Raw genomic sequence first — 19,054 nt, 5'->3', positions numbered from 1 at the left:
GCTTTTGTCATTTCTTCTCTGAGGAGAGGAGTGGCTTTGGCAAATTACTCCCGGATCCAGGTTCATCTGGAGGAGGAGGCTTGTGACGAAGGAAGGCTGGAGCTTTCTGAGTTTAAAAGGTACAACACGGCCGCACCCTGTAGCTTGGGAGATGGCTGGTGGATTAGTGACTCTGTCCTGCTCCAACAAAAGCACGTAAGGAATGATGGGTCTGTTTAGGCTCACAGCTCCAGAGTGCAGCCCACTGTGGCAGGGAGGGCGTGATAGCAGAAGCCCAAGAGGGAGGCTCACTTCACATTCACGGGCAGGAGTGGGAGAGAAGGATGCTGGCACTCAGCGCGAATTCTCCCTTTCCAGAATCCCAGCCGATGGATTGGAGCCACCCACATTTAGGATGGGTCTTCCCAATTAGCCCAGTCTAAAAACTCCCTCGTAAACATGCCTGGAGACTTGTCTTTCCTAGATCCAGTCAAGTTGACGATACTATCGCCATTAGAAAGAAACTTGATTGCTGAAACGAGTATAGCCCAGGGGAGCCCTGGGAGGTAAGAGGCAGGAGTCCTCTCACCACCCAGGATTAACTCCATCCTAGCAGTCCAGGAACCTCAAAGGATAAAACAGCTCAGTGGTATGTGCCTTTCATGCCAATGGTGCATCTTCTGTTCAGTCTGGTGCCTTACCCATAAGGCAGTGTAGTACGCTCATCTTTGTTTTCATTCTGATTTAAAGGGAGAGTGTTTATCCCCAAAGAAAAGCCTGTAGAAGCTCCAAAAGAAGAAAAAGTGACTCTGGACCCAGAGCTGGAAGAAGCCTTGGCCAGCGCCTCAGACACTGAACTCTACGATCTTGCAGGTTAGTTCTCCCATGGGCTCCTGATCTCCAGGCTTGCACTCACTCCCCTGGTGCAAACCTCAGAGCTTCTGGTAACCCATGAGCACGGCGCTGCCTGGGTGGCAGCAGCCAGTTTTATTGAGACTGGATCCTGTGGATGAGCAAGCCATGTTTTAACCCATTCTGTTGTTAAGATGCTTCTCATCCTACAAAATTCTTGTGATAAATAGAAAGAGAACAGACAGATATGGAATGATATTGAGAGCTTGAAAAATAAAATTGCAAGCTAGGTATGGCGACCTATGCCTGAAATGGTAGCACTAGCGCTCTAAAGGCTGAGACAGGAGGATTATTGTGAGTTTGAGCCCAGCCTGGGCTACATAGAAATTAAAAATGAATGAAATAATATTCCCATATGCTTTCCCAGGAACTTCCATATTAAAATGAACTTATGGGATTCACACATTTCATGGTCCCATTTCTGTTTATGTTTTTTTTTTTAAATAGTATTGCTCTGTGTAGCCCTGACTGTCCTGGAACTTGCTCTATAGACCAAATTGGCCTCAAACTCAGAGATCCTCCTGCCTCTGCCTCCTGAGTGCCAGGACTAAAAGTGTGCGCCACCACCTTTTGTGGCCTTTTGGTCACATTTCTGTGGTGTTCTTGGTCTCCCTCACAATTGCCATTACAAGCTGATTTGTGCCAGGAGGTCATCTAGCCTTCTAGTTTCCTTAATAAACCGAAACTAGACGATGATAGCAGGGTTGTTATTTTAACTGATCTTACATGCGGATTGCCTCAGTTACCTTTCTGTTGCCGTGGCATAAAACCATCATGACCAAGGCAACTTCTAAAGGAATGTGTCTCCTTGAGCTTTTGGCTTCAGAAGGCTAGAGTCTATGGTGGGGAAGCAAAGATGTGTTCAGCAGGAGCCACTGAATACTCACATCACGACCCAAAAGCAGGAAGCAGAGAGTCTGCACACTGTAACATGAGGGGACTTGCTTGTTGGGGTTTCTGTCCTGCCTGGCCCCCCAGGTGTTTAGTCCCAGAGAAAAAAATCACACAAGAGATCTCTATAAATTATAAAGCTGATTGGCCCCTTAGGTCTAGCCTCTTACTGGCTAACTCTCACATCTTGATTAACCCATTTTTCTGATCTATTTTAGCCATGTGGCTCAGTACCTTTTCCAGCTGGTAGATCACATCCTGCTGCTTCGGTGATCTGAGCAGGAGTGGGAGGAATCAACTTCCTCCTCCCCAGAATTCTCCTGCTCTCCTTGCATCATTTCCACTTCCTGTCTGGTTTTCCCACCTACACCTCCTGCCTGGCCAATCAGCGTTTATTTAAAACATGATTGACAGAATACAGACAATTCTCCCGCACCAGCACACTGGGAATGAGTCTTTTGAAACCTCAAAGCCTACCCCAGTACACACCATTTCTGACAAGGCCACACCTCCTAATCCTTCCCAAACAGTTCCACCAACTCAGGACCAAGTATTCAAATATAGGAGTCAGTGGTGACCATTAGCATTCAGACTACCATGTTGACATAACAAGCTCAAATAATATAAAAGAAATGAAAAACTAGTCTTTCCCCCAAATTAAGGCCTTTCTCGAAACAAAACAAAAATCCAGTGTGGTGTGGGATGGGTGAGCAACATAGTTCCCTTCTAGAGTAGCATGGGCTACAGAGTGAGACTGTGAGTTTAAGAGTAAATGAGAGCTAGGTGTGGTGTGTGTTCTTAATCCCAATGCTCAGGAAGTGGAGGCAGGAGGATGAAGAGTCATGGCTAATCTCGTTATGTGCGCATCATAGGACAGCTCTACGGAGCTGATTCCCTCTTTCTCCCTTATGTGGGTTCAAACTCAGGCCGTCCAGCTGCATTGTAGGGTGGCAAGGGCCTTAACTTGTTGAGCCCTGCCTGACTCTGCGTCCCCAGCCTTGGGATCACAGGTGCACACCCCCACACCCAATATGCACCTGTTTCTTACAGAAGTTCTGGGGTTTTAACCCAAGTCCTTGTGCTTTCAAGTGAAGTTGGTTATCAGTTTAGCTGCTCCCCACCCGCAGAATGCTGACTCTTATTCCCCTAGAAGATGTTTGTAGAAATCTCTTCCCTGCTCTGCCTTATTCTGGTACGGCTGCCATCTCCACACATTTCCATCCATCTCTGATGATATCAGTAGGTGACATCAGGTTTACATGTCCATACATCTGTCGGAGGTCTCAGGAGCATGTGAGTCACCCACTGAGGAAGGCATTTTGCAGTGACTTGGCATTTTAGGTAACTGTGGAGAGATCCTTCCATAGTTACTGCTTTTCCCAAGGGTTGCCTCACAGGCTTTACTGGAATTGCCCAAAGAAAAAGAATGCAGGGTGGGGCTTGAAGCTCAGGAGACACCTGAGAAAGGAGAAAGAAAAAGCCATCATTCCAAAGATGCCTGAGCCTGGAATCCACGTCATAAATCCAGGGAGATAATGCAAATAGAAACTGCTTTGCTTCTCCTGACTCAGCTCCCCCTCCCCATCAGACACTCCCTAAGAACTCAGTGGCAAGCCTTCTCTGGAGATGGAAAACGTGCAGCCTCTTCTCTCGGGTGGATCTTTCTAGAAGACTGAAAACAGCCTGTGAGTGGAAGGAAGGCCCTGCGGGAGAGATCAGCAGGGTGGAAGCATCGCCTGTGCCAGTGTGGAAGGCAGTGAGGAGAAAGGCAGGCAGTACAAAGGCGGGCCAATGGCTCTTCTTTTTCTCCTTTCTTCCCCTCATGGGGTGGAGCCGGCACATTCAGAGCAAGGCTTCTCCCCTCAGTGAATCCTCTCAGGAAACATGCTCACAGAGAGCCGCGAGTGTGCTTTGTTCACCTAGACATTAATCATGTTAACAGTCAGTTGGGGTTAATGAGGAGGCAGACTCCGTGGGCATTCAGTGACTTTCCCGATCACACAGTTAGGCTGTGGCAGTCAAGGTTCAAACTCTGTGTGTTCCAGCCTCCCCGCCAAACCAACTCCATGATCTTTGTTGTATTCTGTTTGCAATGCAAAGGAATGAACCCAACCAAGGCCCTGGGCATGCGAGACAGGTGCTCCACCACTGAGCTATAGCCCAGCCCTTGTTTTTTCAGAACAGGGTCTCACTGTGTAGTGTAGGCTTTCCAGGCTGGCCTCAAACCTTGAACTCTCTATCTGACCCCCCCGCACTGATCTAGAATCCTTTCGTGTCTCAAGTGCAATATGTGTTATCACACTCCTGCCTCTAACCCCCTGTTCTTATTGGCTTAACCACTGGCCCTTCTTTCTGCCATGTTAACTGCCTCCCATCGAAAGTATAGCTTAATCTCAGGGGCCTGTGCCTGTAATTTCACTAGAAGGGAAATCCATTTCAACCTGCCCAGCATCACCCTGCCCATAGTGTGGCTCCCTGAATGCCGCCCTCTCTCCCCATGTCAGGTCCAGTGTAACACCAGGGACTGAGGACCTTCTTATGCTCAGCTGACCTTTTGTTCCTGATAACCTCTTCTTTCCCAAAAGCAGAGAAAGGACAACTTCTTTTCTACTAAAAGAGGACCACAATCTTTCTGCTTTTGCCTCCGGGGTCAGGGGAGGGGGCGGCATAAATCTACACACACACACACACACACACACACACACACACACACACGTTAGGTCTTTAAAATCCTTACTTAGGCTTATTGGTACAGTGTAATCTCAACACTTAGGAAGCAGAAGCAGGAGGGCTACTGCTAAGGCAAGGCCAGCCTGGTCTATGTGATGAGTTCCAAGCTAGACTGGGTTACATAGTGAGACTTCAAACAAAAGAAAACTCTTGATTGAATCCCACCTTGTTTTAGTTTACAGATAAGAAAACTAAATGGAGGTGGGTATGGTGGTCCCTACCCATAAACACAGCATAATGGAGGTGGGTATGGTGGTCCCTACCCATAATCACAGCATTTGGGAACAGTGGCAAGAGGATCACATTGGGTTTGAGGACAGCCTAGCCTACAGGTGAGCTCCAGTTTACCTAGGGCAATAAGGTGAGACCCTGGAAACAAAATAACAACAACAGAAACAAAAAACAAAACATAGTTGAATATTGAGTCTTCTTAACTAGGTGAATGTTTTAGTTTTATTTATTTTGTTACAACAAAACACCCTGATCAAAGGCAGTTCAGGGGTGGAAAGGATTCCTTCGACTTACATTTTTAGGGTACAGTCCATCACTGAGGGGAAGGTGAGCCCCTAGTCACACCACATCCACAGTAGGAGCAGAGAGGAGTAAACACACAGATGCTGCTGCTTCTGTGCAGCTGGCTTTCTTCTCTCTTACACAGTTCAGGGCCCAGCCTGTGACGTGGTACTGCTCCCTGTGGGCCTAGATCTTCCTTCATCACTGAGATCAGGACAGCCCCCGTAGACTTGACCAGCAGCCAGTGTAACTGCGATAATTCCTCGTTAAGACTCTTTCCAGGTGACTCCAGGTTGTGTCGGATTGACAGTTAGGACTAGCCAGAATAGGGGCCTAGCAGTGTTTCAGTGGTTGGAAGATGTGGCTGTACAGTGGGTTCTCAGATCCCGGAGGATCCTGCACCTTTAAACACACAGAGGCATGTAGAGTTACGGATGGTCTTGGGAGATTTTAGCAGTAAGTTTATTGAATGCTGTACACATACCGCACCCTGTGCCAGGAAAGGGAACCTGGAGACTTTGTGCTTTATCAAGAATTGTTCTTCAAGGTGCGTGTTACCATGTGGCCATCGTGATGTGCACTTCAAAACTTAGTGCTTGTTTTTGTTGCCTGTATTTTCAGCTGTCCTTGGAGTCCACAATTTGCTCAACAATCCGAAGTTTGATGAAGAAACAACCAATGGCAAAGGCCACAAGGGGCCTGTAAGGAGTAAGTTGATGAGGAATCTGGGAATTTTGGAAGCTTCAGAGCCTCTGTCTGGTGCCTATGGGAGGGAGACCCATTGCTTCTAGAAGGAATCATTGGGCTCTGAGCAGTCAAACCCGGTGGAGAAGCAGGTGGTGGGCGCTCGGCCTGGCAGTGTGGCTAGAGTCACAGAACACACATTTCATGGCAGGCAGGTTGTCCAGGACTGGGGGAAGGGATCCTGGTAAGTTTGAAGAGTCAGCTCAGAATACAAATAGAGTTTCATGTGTTCCAAAGGATATTTTAATCAATGAGGGAAACTTGACTACATTCCCTTTTTTATTCCAATGTATTTTTGTCTTGATAATGGATTGGACTCTAAATACCAACTTTCCCCAGAAAGCATGAAGGATACTCTGGCCTTTAATCCCAGCATTCAGTAGGCAGGGGCAGGCAGATCTCTTGAGTTCGAGGCCAGCCTGGACTACAGATTGAGTGCCGGGATAGTCAGGGCTACACAGAGAAACCCTGTCTTGGGGTAAGATGGGGGAGCTCTCTGTACATTAGAATATTAGTCTTTTGTATGTTATATGCATTCTAAATATTTTCTGATAAATTGGTGTGTGTTGTTGTTTGGTTTTTATTTGTTTTGAGACAGGCCTGAAATTCACTGTGCAGGCTGGCTTCAAACTCCTGATCCTCCTGCCTCAATTTCCCAAATTCTAGTATTACAGGCATGTCCTGGCTATATTTTGCTCAAGTAATATATTTATTTATTATTTATTTTTATGAGTATAGGTGTTTTGTTTACACACACACACACACACACACACATATTCACATACACACGTATATCTGTTGCCCAGGGAAGTCCGAAGAGGGTTTCAGATCCCTGGAACTGGACTTGCTGAAGTCTGTGAACCACTGTGAGGGTGATGGAAACTGAACTCTAGCCCTCTGCAAGAGCAGCAAGTGCTCTTAACTGCTGAGCCATCTCCAGCCCCCAACAATTGCTTTTCGCGTGTTTCTCATTCTTCTTTTCCGTTCCTTGGTCTTTCCAGGCCTTTCTCAAAGCTAAAGCTGCAGAATGGAGATTGGAGGAGAGCAGTGATGAGGAAGCCGGAGGAGAATTAATATTTGGGAGCTGGGGATAGAGGTGTAGTTCAGTAGTAGAACGTTTGCTTTGAGCTGGTCCTGGGTTCAAGTCTCAGCATCACACAGAATTTTGAAAAAGGATTTGGGGAATGAAGAGACTCATTGTGGGGCCCATTTTTGCATCTCAGAGCCTATGGTCTGGTGAAAAGAGTGTGGGGAGGTCCATGTGGTGCATCAGTAAGTGCAGCGCAAGCCTTGAGGGTTGGAGTTTGCTCCAGGACCTACTGTACTTTGACTTCATGTAGTGTCAGCCACTGAGTCCCCTGGAGGGTGGGGGGCGGGTGCTGAAAAGCATCTTCCTTGCAGACTTGCCCAGAGAAGAACCACTGTTCCTGCTCAGTAAGAATCAACCTTCTATCATTGATATTGGAGTCTTAGACTCCACATGGAAGAATGGCGCTTTCTGGGAAAGTCATTGCTAGTTTGATAGAGAACCTTTTGCACTATCTTTTCTAAATTAAAACTTGTGTTGTAGATATTGTCAAAGGTGAAAAAGCCAAACCAGTATTTGAGGAGCCACCAAACCCCACAAATGTGGAAGCAAGTCTGCAGCAGATGAAGGCCAACGACCCCAACCTGCAAGAGGTCAACCTCAACAACATCAAGGTACGTCCCTGCCGTTACCTCTTGGCTTCTCCTGGCATCACAGGGCTGGCTGGAGAGCGTCGACTGCCTGCTCTTACACTGCCTTTCAGTCCTTTCAAGTCACTGACTTCACACAGAGTAACCCAGTCAAAGGACATGGGTCTACAAGAAGAGTGATTTCTAGAATTATGGTAGCTGGACCGAATAAGCACATTGTGTCTGCTGCTGAGCAACAACTTCAACTTTTTATTTTCAGTGCTAAGAGTCAAACCCAAGGCCTCGTGTCTGTGCCACAGCACCCTGCCACTTAGGTATCCCCAGCCCCTTTCCATAGTTTCAAATGTCAGGCATGCAAGAGTCATTTAGAAGGGTCATTGGCACAGGCACTCACATAAGACTACAGTGAAGCTGCCGGTCCAGGCTAAAGTTGTCAAAGGATTCATTTCTAAGATGGCACACCCATGTGACTATGGGCAAGGGACCTCACTTTCTCACCATGTGGGCCTCTCCTTAGGGCTACTTGAGTGTCCGTACACAACCACATCTGATTTTCCCCAAGGAAAGTGACCCCAGAGTGAAAGAGAACAAGAGGCCAGACTGCGCTAAAGGCTCAGTGGCTAGAATCGATTGCTTCTCTTGCAGAGTACCTACCTTCAGCTCCCCACACATACATTAAGTGCCTTACAACCACCATAACTCCAGATGCAGGGGATCCAACACTGCTGGCCTCTGTGGCTCCGTATACTTACATGTACACACACACAAACGACTAAAATAAACATTTATTTTTAAAATAGCAAAAATAACATAACAGTATTTTCCATGACCTGGTGTCTGAGGTCACAGACTATCATTGTCATTTTTGGGGGGAAGATAAGTCTTACTGTTGTCACTCTAGATGGCAGTGTGAACCTGGGAGAGTGGGGCCTAAACATGAGCCGGACTGAAGTCTCATGCAATAGCCAACTTTATTCAGAGCGTCAGACAATTGATACTCTGAGGGTTAAGAAGAGTCACCTGAGTAAAACGTACAATCACAAGGACAAGCCACATGTGACCAAAACATGATTTTTTCCCATAGGGGCATATAGACAAATCATAGCCAGTTGTGCCGAGTCATCTGGAGTACACTCACTCCTGTGCCTCCACCTGGGAGGGGCGCGAAAGCACATTCCAAGAAGAACCAGTGTTATGGAGGAGCAGAGATGACAAGGCTCTTGTCTCGTTTGCTTGGAGTTTTCTCGCAGTCTAGTTAGAAACCTAGTCCCACAGCTTCGTTCCTGGACCATGTTTGATGCCATGCTGCTCTTGAAGGGAAGGAGAGGTGGGCAGTGGGGAGGAGCCTGAACAGCACGGATTGCCTAAGGCCTTTTATATTCGTTCTCTTCTGTTGATTGGTTGGCTGGTTGGCTAGTTTGAGACAGGGTTTCACTGTGATGCCAAGACGAGCCTTAAACTCTTTAAACTTACTGTGTAACCCAGGCTGATTTCAAATTCTCCATCCTCCTGCCTCTACCTCCCTAAAGATGGTTGGTATTCCAGATATGTGCCACCAACCTGGCTTGTTGTGTTCATTCTTATTGGGCTGACCCCTAGCATCTAATATTGCTTCTAAGGATTTATTTTTAACTCTGTGTATAGATGTCTGTATGTGGGAGTGTGCACATAGTGAAGTTGCCTGTGAAGGCCACAGGGAAGCACTGAATCCCCTGGAGCTGGAATTACAGGCAGTTGTGAGCCACCCAACATGGATGCTGGGAACTGAACTCAGGTCCTCTGCAAGAACAGCAAAAGCTCTCCTTCCCCACCGACCCATCTCTCCAACCCCAGTAATACTGTTTTTATGGAGTGTGCACTGTGTTATAGCCTTGGCTATCCATCATCTCATTTAATCTTCAGTGAGACTTGAAGAGATTAAGTTGCCACAGTCACTCAATTTGTTCATAATGCAGCCAGGTACGTGTCTATTGCTGCCCCTTGCTGCCTGCTGCATACTTCTGCAGTGTTCAGCCCCGTGCTCTGTGATCTGTGTGCAGGCACACCTGCATATATGTATGAGAAACACTCATAAAGTACAATTAATAAATGTAAAAAAAAGGAAAGAAAGTGGATTACAAGCTAATGTGATTGCTCACAACGTTTATCCAAAGGATCCACTTCCAACATAGCATGCCCATGCTGTAGGCAAGAGGCCTCACTTTGTAGAGATGCCACCTTGTCGAGGTAGAAGCAGGGGAATTACCATGTGTTCAAGGGAGTTTTGACCACATAGTGAAATTGAGGCCAGACTGAAGCCAGCCTGGGTTCCAGGAGACCCAGTTGAGATCCACTCTGTCTTTACTGACAGAAGTTACAGTAGGAGAAAAACACTAACCAGATGTTGGCAGCATGGTGTGGTAAGCCCCAAAATGTTACGGAATTGTAGGACAGGAAAAAGTTTTGAGTTGCCTAGGAGAACGCATAAACAAAAGAGAAAGTAATTCAGCCGTGTCTTCAGAAATGAGTAGACAGTTAGAGGAAAAGGCAGCAGGAGTTTTCAGGCCAAGGAGAAAAGCATACCTAAGGGTCTGTATATGAGAGAACTCAGTTATTAACCTGTCCTAGATGAAAAGAAAGCAAACTCTTTTGAGTTATGTTTCTGTACTGAACACTAGGAGGCGCTATTTGCCCAGAATAGCTTAGCACACCTGGGCAAACTTTGAGGCTATGAAATCAGCCATCTAAATAGAGTTAAAGTTACAGAGTTCTTGCTGACAGTGGAGCTCAGAGCACATGCTTAGCACATGTGAGACTCTGGGTCCAATCAAAAATGGAAAAACTATTTTCTAGCTGAGGGTGAGTGGCCGTGAGTGGTCTGTAACTAGCCCTGTCTTCTATGCTGCAGAACATTCCAATCCCAACCCTGAAGGAATTTGCCAAGGCTCTGGAGACCAACACCCATGTGAAGAAGTTCAGCCTGGCTGCAACCCGCAGCAATGACCCTGTGGCCCTTGTAAGTAAGACTTGAAACACAATATGAAGTCATTTGCTGGAGACTCTATTTTTAGTTTTTTCTTATTGTTTAAAATTAGCCAACTTTGTGTTTAGTTGTCCTGAGAGAGGATCTGCTATGAGGTCTGGGTTTGAACTCACAATGTATCTTGGACTGGCCATGAATTCCCAGGAATCCCCCTGCCTCAGCTTGCCTATGCTGAGATTTTAGGCATGAAATCACCATCCCTGGCTCTCAGGGATTCTTTTTTAACTTATTTTATCAATTGAAAGTCTTAGATCTGGTCAACTAAGTCTAACGAACTTCCAGTTCTGAGGCCCAGGCTCAGGGCCTGTGTACTGCAGGCATATCGAATTAACTGGATTCTTGTCAGCGCCGCACATTCCAAGAAAGAAACGAGACAAGCATCTTGGCATTTAGCTAAATAAATATTTAGAGTTTTTCTATGTTGAGAAAAACCATTCTGAAACTTTTGCTTCTACAGTAGCTTTCTGTAGCAGTCATTGGATGTTATGGCCCCAAAAGCCCACCTGAGCTTGGCACATATGGAAAAAAAAAATGTTGGAGTGTCTTTTATCTAAATCTTTATTGCATTAATTTTCCAAGCATACTATAAACATTCAAAATACTGACCCATTTTGTTTGACATTTGGTTAATTAAAATATGGGAAGGAACATAACCAAACTCCTAGCCCTTTTATGCATTCTATGCCCTTTTATGCATTTTGTGTGTTCATCCAAACAGGAAAGCTTTCGCCCAAGTAAATGCTGGTATTGCCATACCCTCACTGCTATTGCTCTTGTCTGCTTTCCTGTTCACTCAGCTTTGCATGCATTGCCTCACCCAGTCCTACTGCAGAGCTCAAAGTGTGTGCTGTTGTTAGTTCCCACTGCAACAAAAGAGAGGGTAGATTATCCCAGGTATAGCAAGGAATGACAGAGCCGAGAGTCACCGCCAGGTCCTCCTGCTCCACCCTGCTACATTTACACACACAGTCCTGCTGTGGCACACCGGCGACAATGTGTTATTGATAGGTGTTCTGGGGATCAGCCTGAGATTCTGCAACATCAGTCAGCTCTTAAGTCAAACTAGAAAAACGAAGTTGTCCCAGGATGATGATGGCTCAGCAGTTACAAGTGCTTGCGGCTTTTCCAGAGGACCTGCATTGATTCAAAGCACCCACTTCAGACAACTCACAAGCCCTTGTCACTCTAGGGGATCTGGCATTCTCGGGTACCTCACGCACATGGTGCACAGACATGCTTCCGGGCCAAACACTCATGTGCATAAGATAAAAATAAATGTTAAAAAATATAAATATATAGAGAGATATGTGTAGGTGTATAGATATAATTTAGAACTATACTGATGGCTTCCATATTCTTTTATTCATATTTTGTCTTTGAAATCCACAGTGTAAAACATTTATAGCACATCCGTTCAAGCTAGCAATTTTTCAAAGGGTTGGTAGCTGTATTTCTTGTGGCTACATTTGCTCAGCAGAGAAGCTATGTATTCTGGTTTCTGGTAGATTTAAAAGACTTGTTTTAATTTTTAATTAAATTGTGCGTTCTGCAAGGGAGAGAGAGAGAGATCAGGTGTTCTTGAAGAGTCCAGAGGAGGGTATCTGGACTCTTGAGCTAGACTTAGTGGTGGCTGTAAGCATTCTGCTGTGGGTGCTGGGAACTCAACTTGGGTCCTCACCAGGAGCAGCATGTCCTCTGAACTGCTGAGCCATCTTTCCAGGAAAGTATGTTTTTGTACAATCCCATAAAGTACAGAAAGCAGATCTTTTTCTGAGACATGTACTTCTCCCTATTTATGTAACATTTAAGAAACCATGTCTGTGTTTTCCTGACATTGTTATTCCATCACATGAAATAGATGCTCAGATGTTTGCTGAACTGAATTGAACTTGGGAATCATAATTCCAAGTTATGTTTGGCTGTGCATGCTCCATTTTGTTCAGTTTAAGAAAAAGTATTTTCCCAAGTTTAAGATAAAGGATAAAACAGCATGATCTCGGCTGCCTGCCAGGAGGTTCTGCAAGTTTTTGTAAAAAACTAATTGCTCTGGAATTTTATTATTCTGGAACTGAAAGTTAATGCCAAAGCTTGGTGTGTCCCATAAGGAAAGACTTACCAAACTCCCCTCTCATACTCTGATTCAAATGCATACATTTAATTTTAAGACCAAGTAGTAGGCTGGGTGTGGTGGTGCATGCCTCTAAAACAATCATTTGGGAAGGAGAGGCAGGCAGATCTCTGGGTTCAAGGCCACCCAGGTCTACAGAGTGAGTTCTAGGACAGCTAGAGCTACACAGGGAAACCCTGTCTAGATAAATTAAAATCAGCACACACACAAACACACACAGAGAGAGAGAGAGAGAGAGAGAGAGAGAGAGAGAGAGAGATTTGAAAGTGTACCTTGCATTGCATAGTATATACCATGCCTTTCCATATCATCCCTGGGCTTCCAGTTCAAACAACTGTCAGTCCACAGGATTTTGTTCTGCCCTGATGATTCTCAGCTCAGGAGCTGCCTTTCTCCCAGGCACACTGGCAGCGGTGGCAGGAGATGGTTGAGGTTGTTGTGTTGAGGACAGTACTACTGGTGTTAGGTCTCAAAAGCCGGAGAGGCTGTTAACCGGCCTGCAGCTCACAGGACACCCATAGCAAAGAATTCTCCAGCCCGGATCTTAGTCATGCCAAGGTTGGGAAACTGTACTGCATGTGGCATTCTGTCTCCATTCTTCCCTTCCTAGCTGCCATTAAGATAATTGAAAGAGTTTAGAACTCCCTTAGTCTACTCCCTAGAAGCAATCACTGTTAGCAATTTGTTTTTCATTTTTCTACTTGTTGCCTTTATGACTTTAATTAAAGTGACTGCCAATCAACTGTTTACTCACTTGAGGAGCAGAAGGCCAGGCCACAGCCTTAGAGATCCTGACTCAGTTCTTCTGGGTGCAGCCAAAAATACTTCAATGTATATTTATATTTCAAATCGTTTAGATGTTATCTATATATGCACGTGTCTCTGTGCATCTGTATGTATGTGTCTAGGTAAGTGTAAACACACATGAGTGTGGGTACCCATGGAGGGCAGAAGAGGGCGTTGGATGCCTTGGAGCTGGACTTAGAGGTGTTTGTGGGCCTCTCGGTGCTGGGATCTGGACACTTGTTTTCATAGTTGAGTAGCAAGTGCTCTGAACCATCTCTCCAGCCCCAATTATATGTATATTTTTAAAATTTCTTTGTACTGAAACACTTTAAACGAGTATTAAAATGTATTCATTTAGGGGCTGGAGAGATGGCTCAGAGTTTAAGAGCACTGGCTGCTCTTCCAGAGGTCCTGCGTTCAATTCCCAGCAACCACATGGTGGGCTCACAACATCTGTAATGAGATCTGGTACTCTCTTCTGGTGTGCAGGCACATATGCAGGCAAAACACTGTTAAGTAAATAGATAGATAGATAAATAAATAAATAAATAAATAAATAAATAGATGTGTTCCTTTAGTGAGTATGTAGTCTCAGCTCTTGAGAGATGGACACAGGAAGATCAGCACTTTATGTCCATCCTCAGTTACACAGCAAGATGAAGACCAGCCTGGACTACCTAAGAGTTTGTCTTCACACACACACACACACACACACACACACAGAGAGAGAGAGAGAGAGAGAGAGAGAGAGAGAGAGAGAAACTGAGAGAGCTCGGTGTTTAAGAGAACTGGCTGCCACTCTTCCAGAGATTTTGTTCCCAGCACCCACACGGTGCTCTCAGCTGTCTATAACTCCAGTTTCAGGTAATACACCACCCTCTTCTGTTCTCTACTGACTCCAGCACACACATGGTACACAGACTTACATGTAGACAAAATACCCATACATACAAAAATAAACAATTAAAAATAAGAGAAAATATAGACTCACATATACCATGTGGGTCCTGGGAATCAAATCCAGGTCCTTCAGAAGAGCAGCCAGCTCTCGTAACCACTGAGCCATCTCTCCAGTCTGTACTTAAGCTATGTTCTTTTCTTTTCTCTTCTCTTCTCTTCTTTTCAGAGGCAGGGTTTCCCTGTGTAGCCATGGCTGTCCTGTAGACTAGACCGGTCTTGAACTCACAGAGATCTATCTGCCTGTCTCTGCCTCCAGAGTGCTGAGATTAAAGGCATGCACCACCACCACCCAGAGTTATTTTAATTTTTAGTTGCAGCTCTAAATTTTATTTTTTTTTCTTGGAGATGAAAGTATGACTTAACAAAGTTTTTCTTTTAAGCTATGAAACTAATTATTTTTATTCAGGAGAGAGATGTTCATAAAACCAATCATTAGAAACCCTAATGACTGTTTCTGGCCACTCAGGCTTTTGCAGATATGCTGAAAGTCAACCAGACCTTAAAAAGTCTAAACGTAGAATCCAATTTCATCACTGGAACTGGGATCCTGGCCCTGGTGGAAGCCCTGCGGGAGAATGACACCTTGACCGAGATCAAGATTGACAACCAGGTACAGAAGAGGGAGGGGGGCAAAGCTAGCTTACATCTTAGACAGTGGGTGGGGGGATACCCACAGGAAGTGGGCTGAAGCTCAAAGCTCTGTGTAGACTTGGTGGGGTCTTCTGGCTGTCCTACAAATCTTAACAGCTTCTGGCCCATGGAGGGAGCATATTCTCTCTCTCTCTCTCTCTCTCTCTCTCTCTCTCTCTCTCTCTCTCTCTCTCTCTCTGTGTGTGTGTGTGTGTGTGTGTGTGTGTGTGTGTGTGTGTGTGTGTACAGAGTCCAGAGGGCAGCCTCAGCTACCTTTCCTTCAGGTGCTGACCAACATTTTTTTAAAAAGAGAAGCTAGTATGGCTGGCTGGGAGCCCCAGGGATCCCCTTGTCTCTGCCTCCCCACTGTTGGGTTTACAAACGCACACCAACACACCAGCTTTTTTAATGTGCATCCTGGGGATTGAACTTGGGTCTTCATGCTGTTATGACAAGCACTTTACTGACTAAGCATTCTCCCCAGTCCCAGTGCATGATCTTAAGTAAACTTCTCAGCGGTCCAGCAGACCCACAGAGAGCCAGCTACCCTTGCCCTAAACTAGCCAGACAGCAGGAGTATGCCAGCTGTCTTGTTTATTCGCTTACCCTGTGGTCTGAGCCAAAGCCCAGTGCTGCCCCAGCCTTGACACTGCCTCTTACAGAGACTGTGATCGGGAAGGAAGTGGGGTAGCCCTGCCCAGATACTGAGACTTGCTCTTGTTTAGAGGCCATTGACCAATGATCTTTAACTTATTTTATTATTATTTTTAATGGTGTGTGTGCCAGAGGTCAGAGGTCAAACTCTAGGGTTACAGGAGGTCAAGAGCCGCCGGATGTAAGTGCTGGGGATCGAATACAGGTCTTCTGGAAGAACAGCAGGTGCTCTCAATGGCTGAGCCATCTCTCCAGCCTAGATCTTTAATTGATTTTGGATATGGATTCCAGGATAGTATATTCAGTATTTGAGTTGATGGCTGTCAGACTTTCCCACTACTTAAGAAACATCCCTGCTTTAATTCCATTAGCACTGAGTGACTTGGAAGCCCAAATATTAGTTTTGCTTAATCTCACTCAGGAATTGTCTTCTCTTTATTTTTATTTGTTTTGTGTCTTGTATTTGTTTTTGAGACAGTCCCGTTGGTTAGCACAGGCTAGACTTAGAGAGCCTCATGCCTAGTCTCCTGAGTACTGTAATATAGTCCTACACCCAGTTCATCTTCAGAATGGATTTCTTGTTTGCTGTTGGGATTTTTGTTGCTGTTGTTTTGGTTTTGGTTTGTTTGATTGTTTTCGCTTATGTGTATGTTCATGTACATGTGAGTATGTGAATACATGTGTGTACATGTGGAGGCCAGAGGTTGATGTCAGGTGTCTTCTTCTTGTCACATCCCACCATAGATTTAGTTTGTGTGACAGGGTCTCCCACTGAACCTGAAGCTCGCTGATTAGCTGGACTGGTTGACCAGTGACCTCTGGGATTTACTTATCTCTGCACCCCAGCTATGGAATTACAGGTTCATGCCATCATGTCTGACTTTATAATGTGGGTCTGGGGGTCCAAATTCAGGTCCCCATGCTTGCATGGAAACACGTTTCCCACTGAGCCATCTCCCCAGCCCGATTTCTTGTTTTTGTTGCTTTTGTTTGGTTGGTTGGTTCATTGGTTGGTTGGTTGGTTGGTTGGTTAGTTTTCTTTTTCATTTTCAAGTATCAGCCGATTGGGCTGTCTGCATTTTGTTTCCAGATGAAGATCCAGACCCCGTGACTACATGAAAGGGATGTCTCTGGTGGCTTTCTCCCTTTGAACCTTTTTGTGGAAGTAGCCATGTAGTTTTCCCCTGTAAGTAACTGTTTCCTTTCCCTTCCTGTGTATCCCATGTTTATGTCTGTGCATCCACATCCAGAGGCAGCAGTTGGGAACCGCTGTGGAGATGGAGATAGCCCAGATGCTGGAGGAGAACTCAAGGATCCTCAAGTTCGGGTACCAGTTTACCAAGCAAGGGCCACGGACAAGAGTGGCAGCTGCCATCACAAAAAATAATGACCTGGGTAAGGCAGGTGTGATCTGTGCTGGTGACAGTAGGAAGAGCTCTGGTAGCGTCTCAGACGCCATGTCGCCGGGCTCGGGGGTCGTGGTCATCCTCTGGTCTGTGGGCTGTTTAAACTTCAACACAACATTCTTTTAGAAGAGCTGTTTACTCTAGCTTAGCTCTTGCCTGGTTTCTTTGTCTCTCCTCTCCTCTTCTCTCCTTTCCTTTCCTCCCCTTACCTTCTCTCCCCTCCCCTTCCTTCCCCTAGCCTCCTCTACACTCCCTTCTCCTCCTTCCATGCTGATGATACTCTGTAACCAGAGGTTTCTCTCCTGGCCCACTAGTTTCCAAATAACCACTCAGAGGCATATATTAATTATAAAACTTTGACCAATGGCTCAGTCTTCTTACTAGATAGCTCTTGCATTTAAATTAACCCATTTCTATTAATCTATGTATTGTACCGTGGCCATGGCATTACCAGTTTGCTGGCATCTTGCTTCTCTGGCTGCTACTGGCATCTCCGACTATACCTTCCTTTTCTCCCTGTATTTCTATTTGGATTTTCTGCCTGGTTCTATTCTGCCTGGCCATTGGTCAAATCAACTTTATTAACCAATGATAATAAAACATACTCAGAGAAGCCACCCTACATCAGTACTCTCTCTGTTCTGACACAGGGCATGGCAGTCCCAGGTTCCTTATGTCTGTCTTCTGATGGCACGTTTTTTTCAATACTCAGGCTTAAATGTGGGCACATGAATGCTTCTGTATTTTACATGTGACGTGCTCTCAGAGAGCCACAGTATACAGGTTAAACTCTCGCAGAGCTTTTCAGCAAGACCCCTCTGCCTTCCCATGCCATTATGCTTTGCTGGGGAGTCCACACCCTTCCTTCTGATGGAAGGAGATAGGACATTTCCTGGTCAGTCACAGTGTAGAAAATTGCGGCAGATTGGGAAGGCTTGTCTAGGGGCATCTTAACTACCCGGAGCAGCATAGCAGAGGGACATCAAAGACTGGACAAGTTCACTTGGCAGTCAGCTAGCAGCAGGCTTGAGTCCTTGTTTGAGGTTTGGGCACAGTGTACCAGACCTTGGACAAAGGAGAAAGAGAGATGCTGGCAGGACATAGGGCCATACTTACCCATCAGGTGCAGAGAGCGAGACCCAGGACCCAGCAGGAGACTTCGGGAAAGGATGGAGACAATCAGAACCTAGGAAAGAAAGCATGTTAGGTTTGTATCTGAGCAGTCCAGAAAACAAAAGAAAAGTAGGCAAAGTGAGGCTCTGGAAGTATTGACCGCAGATCCCATGCCCAGGACAGCCATGGTAGGCGGCAGCTTTCCTACAGCTTGGGCTACTTCGAACGTAGAGAGTTAGAGGGGATCTCAGACAGCGTACCAGTTGGCTAAATCCAGGAAGCTTCCAGAATCCCCTTGCTATGAACCAAAAGGGTCTGCGGCTCAGGAAGTGCAGAAAAGAAGAGAAGAAAAGGGTAGTGAAAACCAGGAATGTGTCAGGTTTGGTGGTGTGTGCCTGTAATTCCAGCATTCGGGAGGCTAATGCAGGAAAATGCTGGTTGAAGACCAACCTGGGCTACATGGTAAGACCATATCAGAGGAGGGAAGAGAAGGACATAATCAAGCATTTTTTTAAAAAAGATGTATTATTTTGTGTGTATGAATGTTTACTTTGCTTGTATGTGTGTGTGTACCATGTATATGTCTGGTATCCAGGAGAATGGAGCTGGGGTTACGGCCAGTTGTGAGCAGCTATGTGGGTGCTAGGAATTGAATCCAGGTTATCCAAAAGAACAAATACCCTTAACCACCTAGTCATCTCTCCAGCCACCAAATCAGGCCATCTTGACAAAATATCTTTGGTCCCAAGTACTGGTTTAAAGGAACCTTAATCTCTGATTTTGCCTGCTGTCTAAACCACACATTTTTTGAAGACCAATATTTAGGAATTGCTTGTTTGGTTTTTTGTTTGTTTGTTTGTTTGTTTGTTTGTTTGAAGACAGAACCATGCTGTATAACCCAGACTGTCC

General features: G+C 45.6%; 1 protein-coding gene across 2 annotated transcripts in view; it reads left to right on the top strand.

The window, feature by feature from the left end:
* Tmod2 (tropomodulin 2) overlaps positions 1-19,054 on the top strand; it is a 47,485-nt gene that overhangs the window by 19,393 nt on the left and 9,038 nt on the right. For both annotated transcript variants that reach the window (XM_048423843.3, XM_048423844.3), the window contains exons 4-9: positions 730-852; positions 5,647-5,733; positions 7,340-7,470; positions 10,334-10,441; positions 14,809-14,952; positions 16,877-17,021. In XM_048423843.3, the coding sequence (XP_048279800.1) occupies positions 730-852; positions 5,647-5,733; positions 7,340-7,470; positions 10,334-10,441; positions 14,809-14,952; positions 16,877-17,021 (738 nt within the window). The remainder of the gene's footprint in view (positions 1-729; positions 853-5,646; positions 5,734-7,339; positions 7,471-10,333; positions 10,442-14,808; positions 14,953-16,876; positions 17,022-19,054) is intronic.

This window comes from Myodes glareolus, chromosome 4, assembly GCF_982192425.1.
Source record: "Myodes glareolus chromosome 4, mMyoGla1.1, whole genome shotgun sequence".
In the NCBI taxonomy this organism is placed as follows: Eukaryota; Metazoa; Chordata; class Mammalia; order Rodentia; family Cricetidae; genus Myodes; species Myodes glareolus.
Note: the sequence above shows the minus strand (reverse complement) of the source record. Positions and strands in the feature narration are given on the sequence as shown.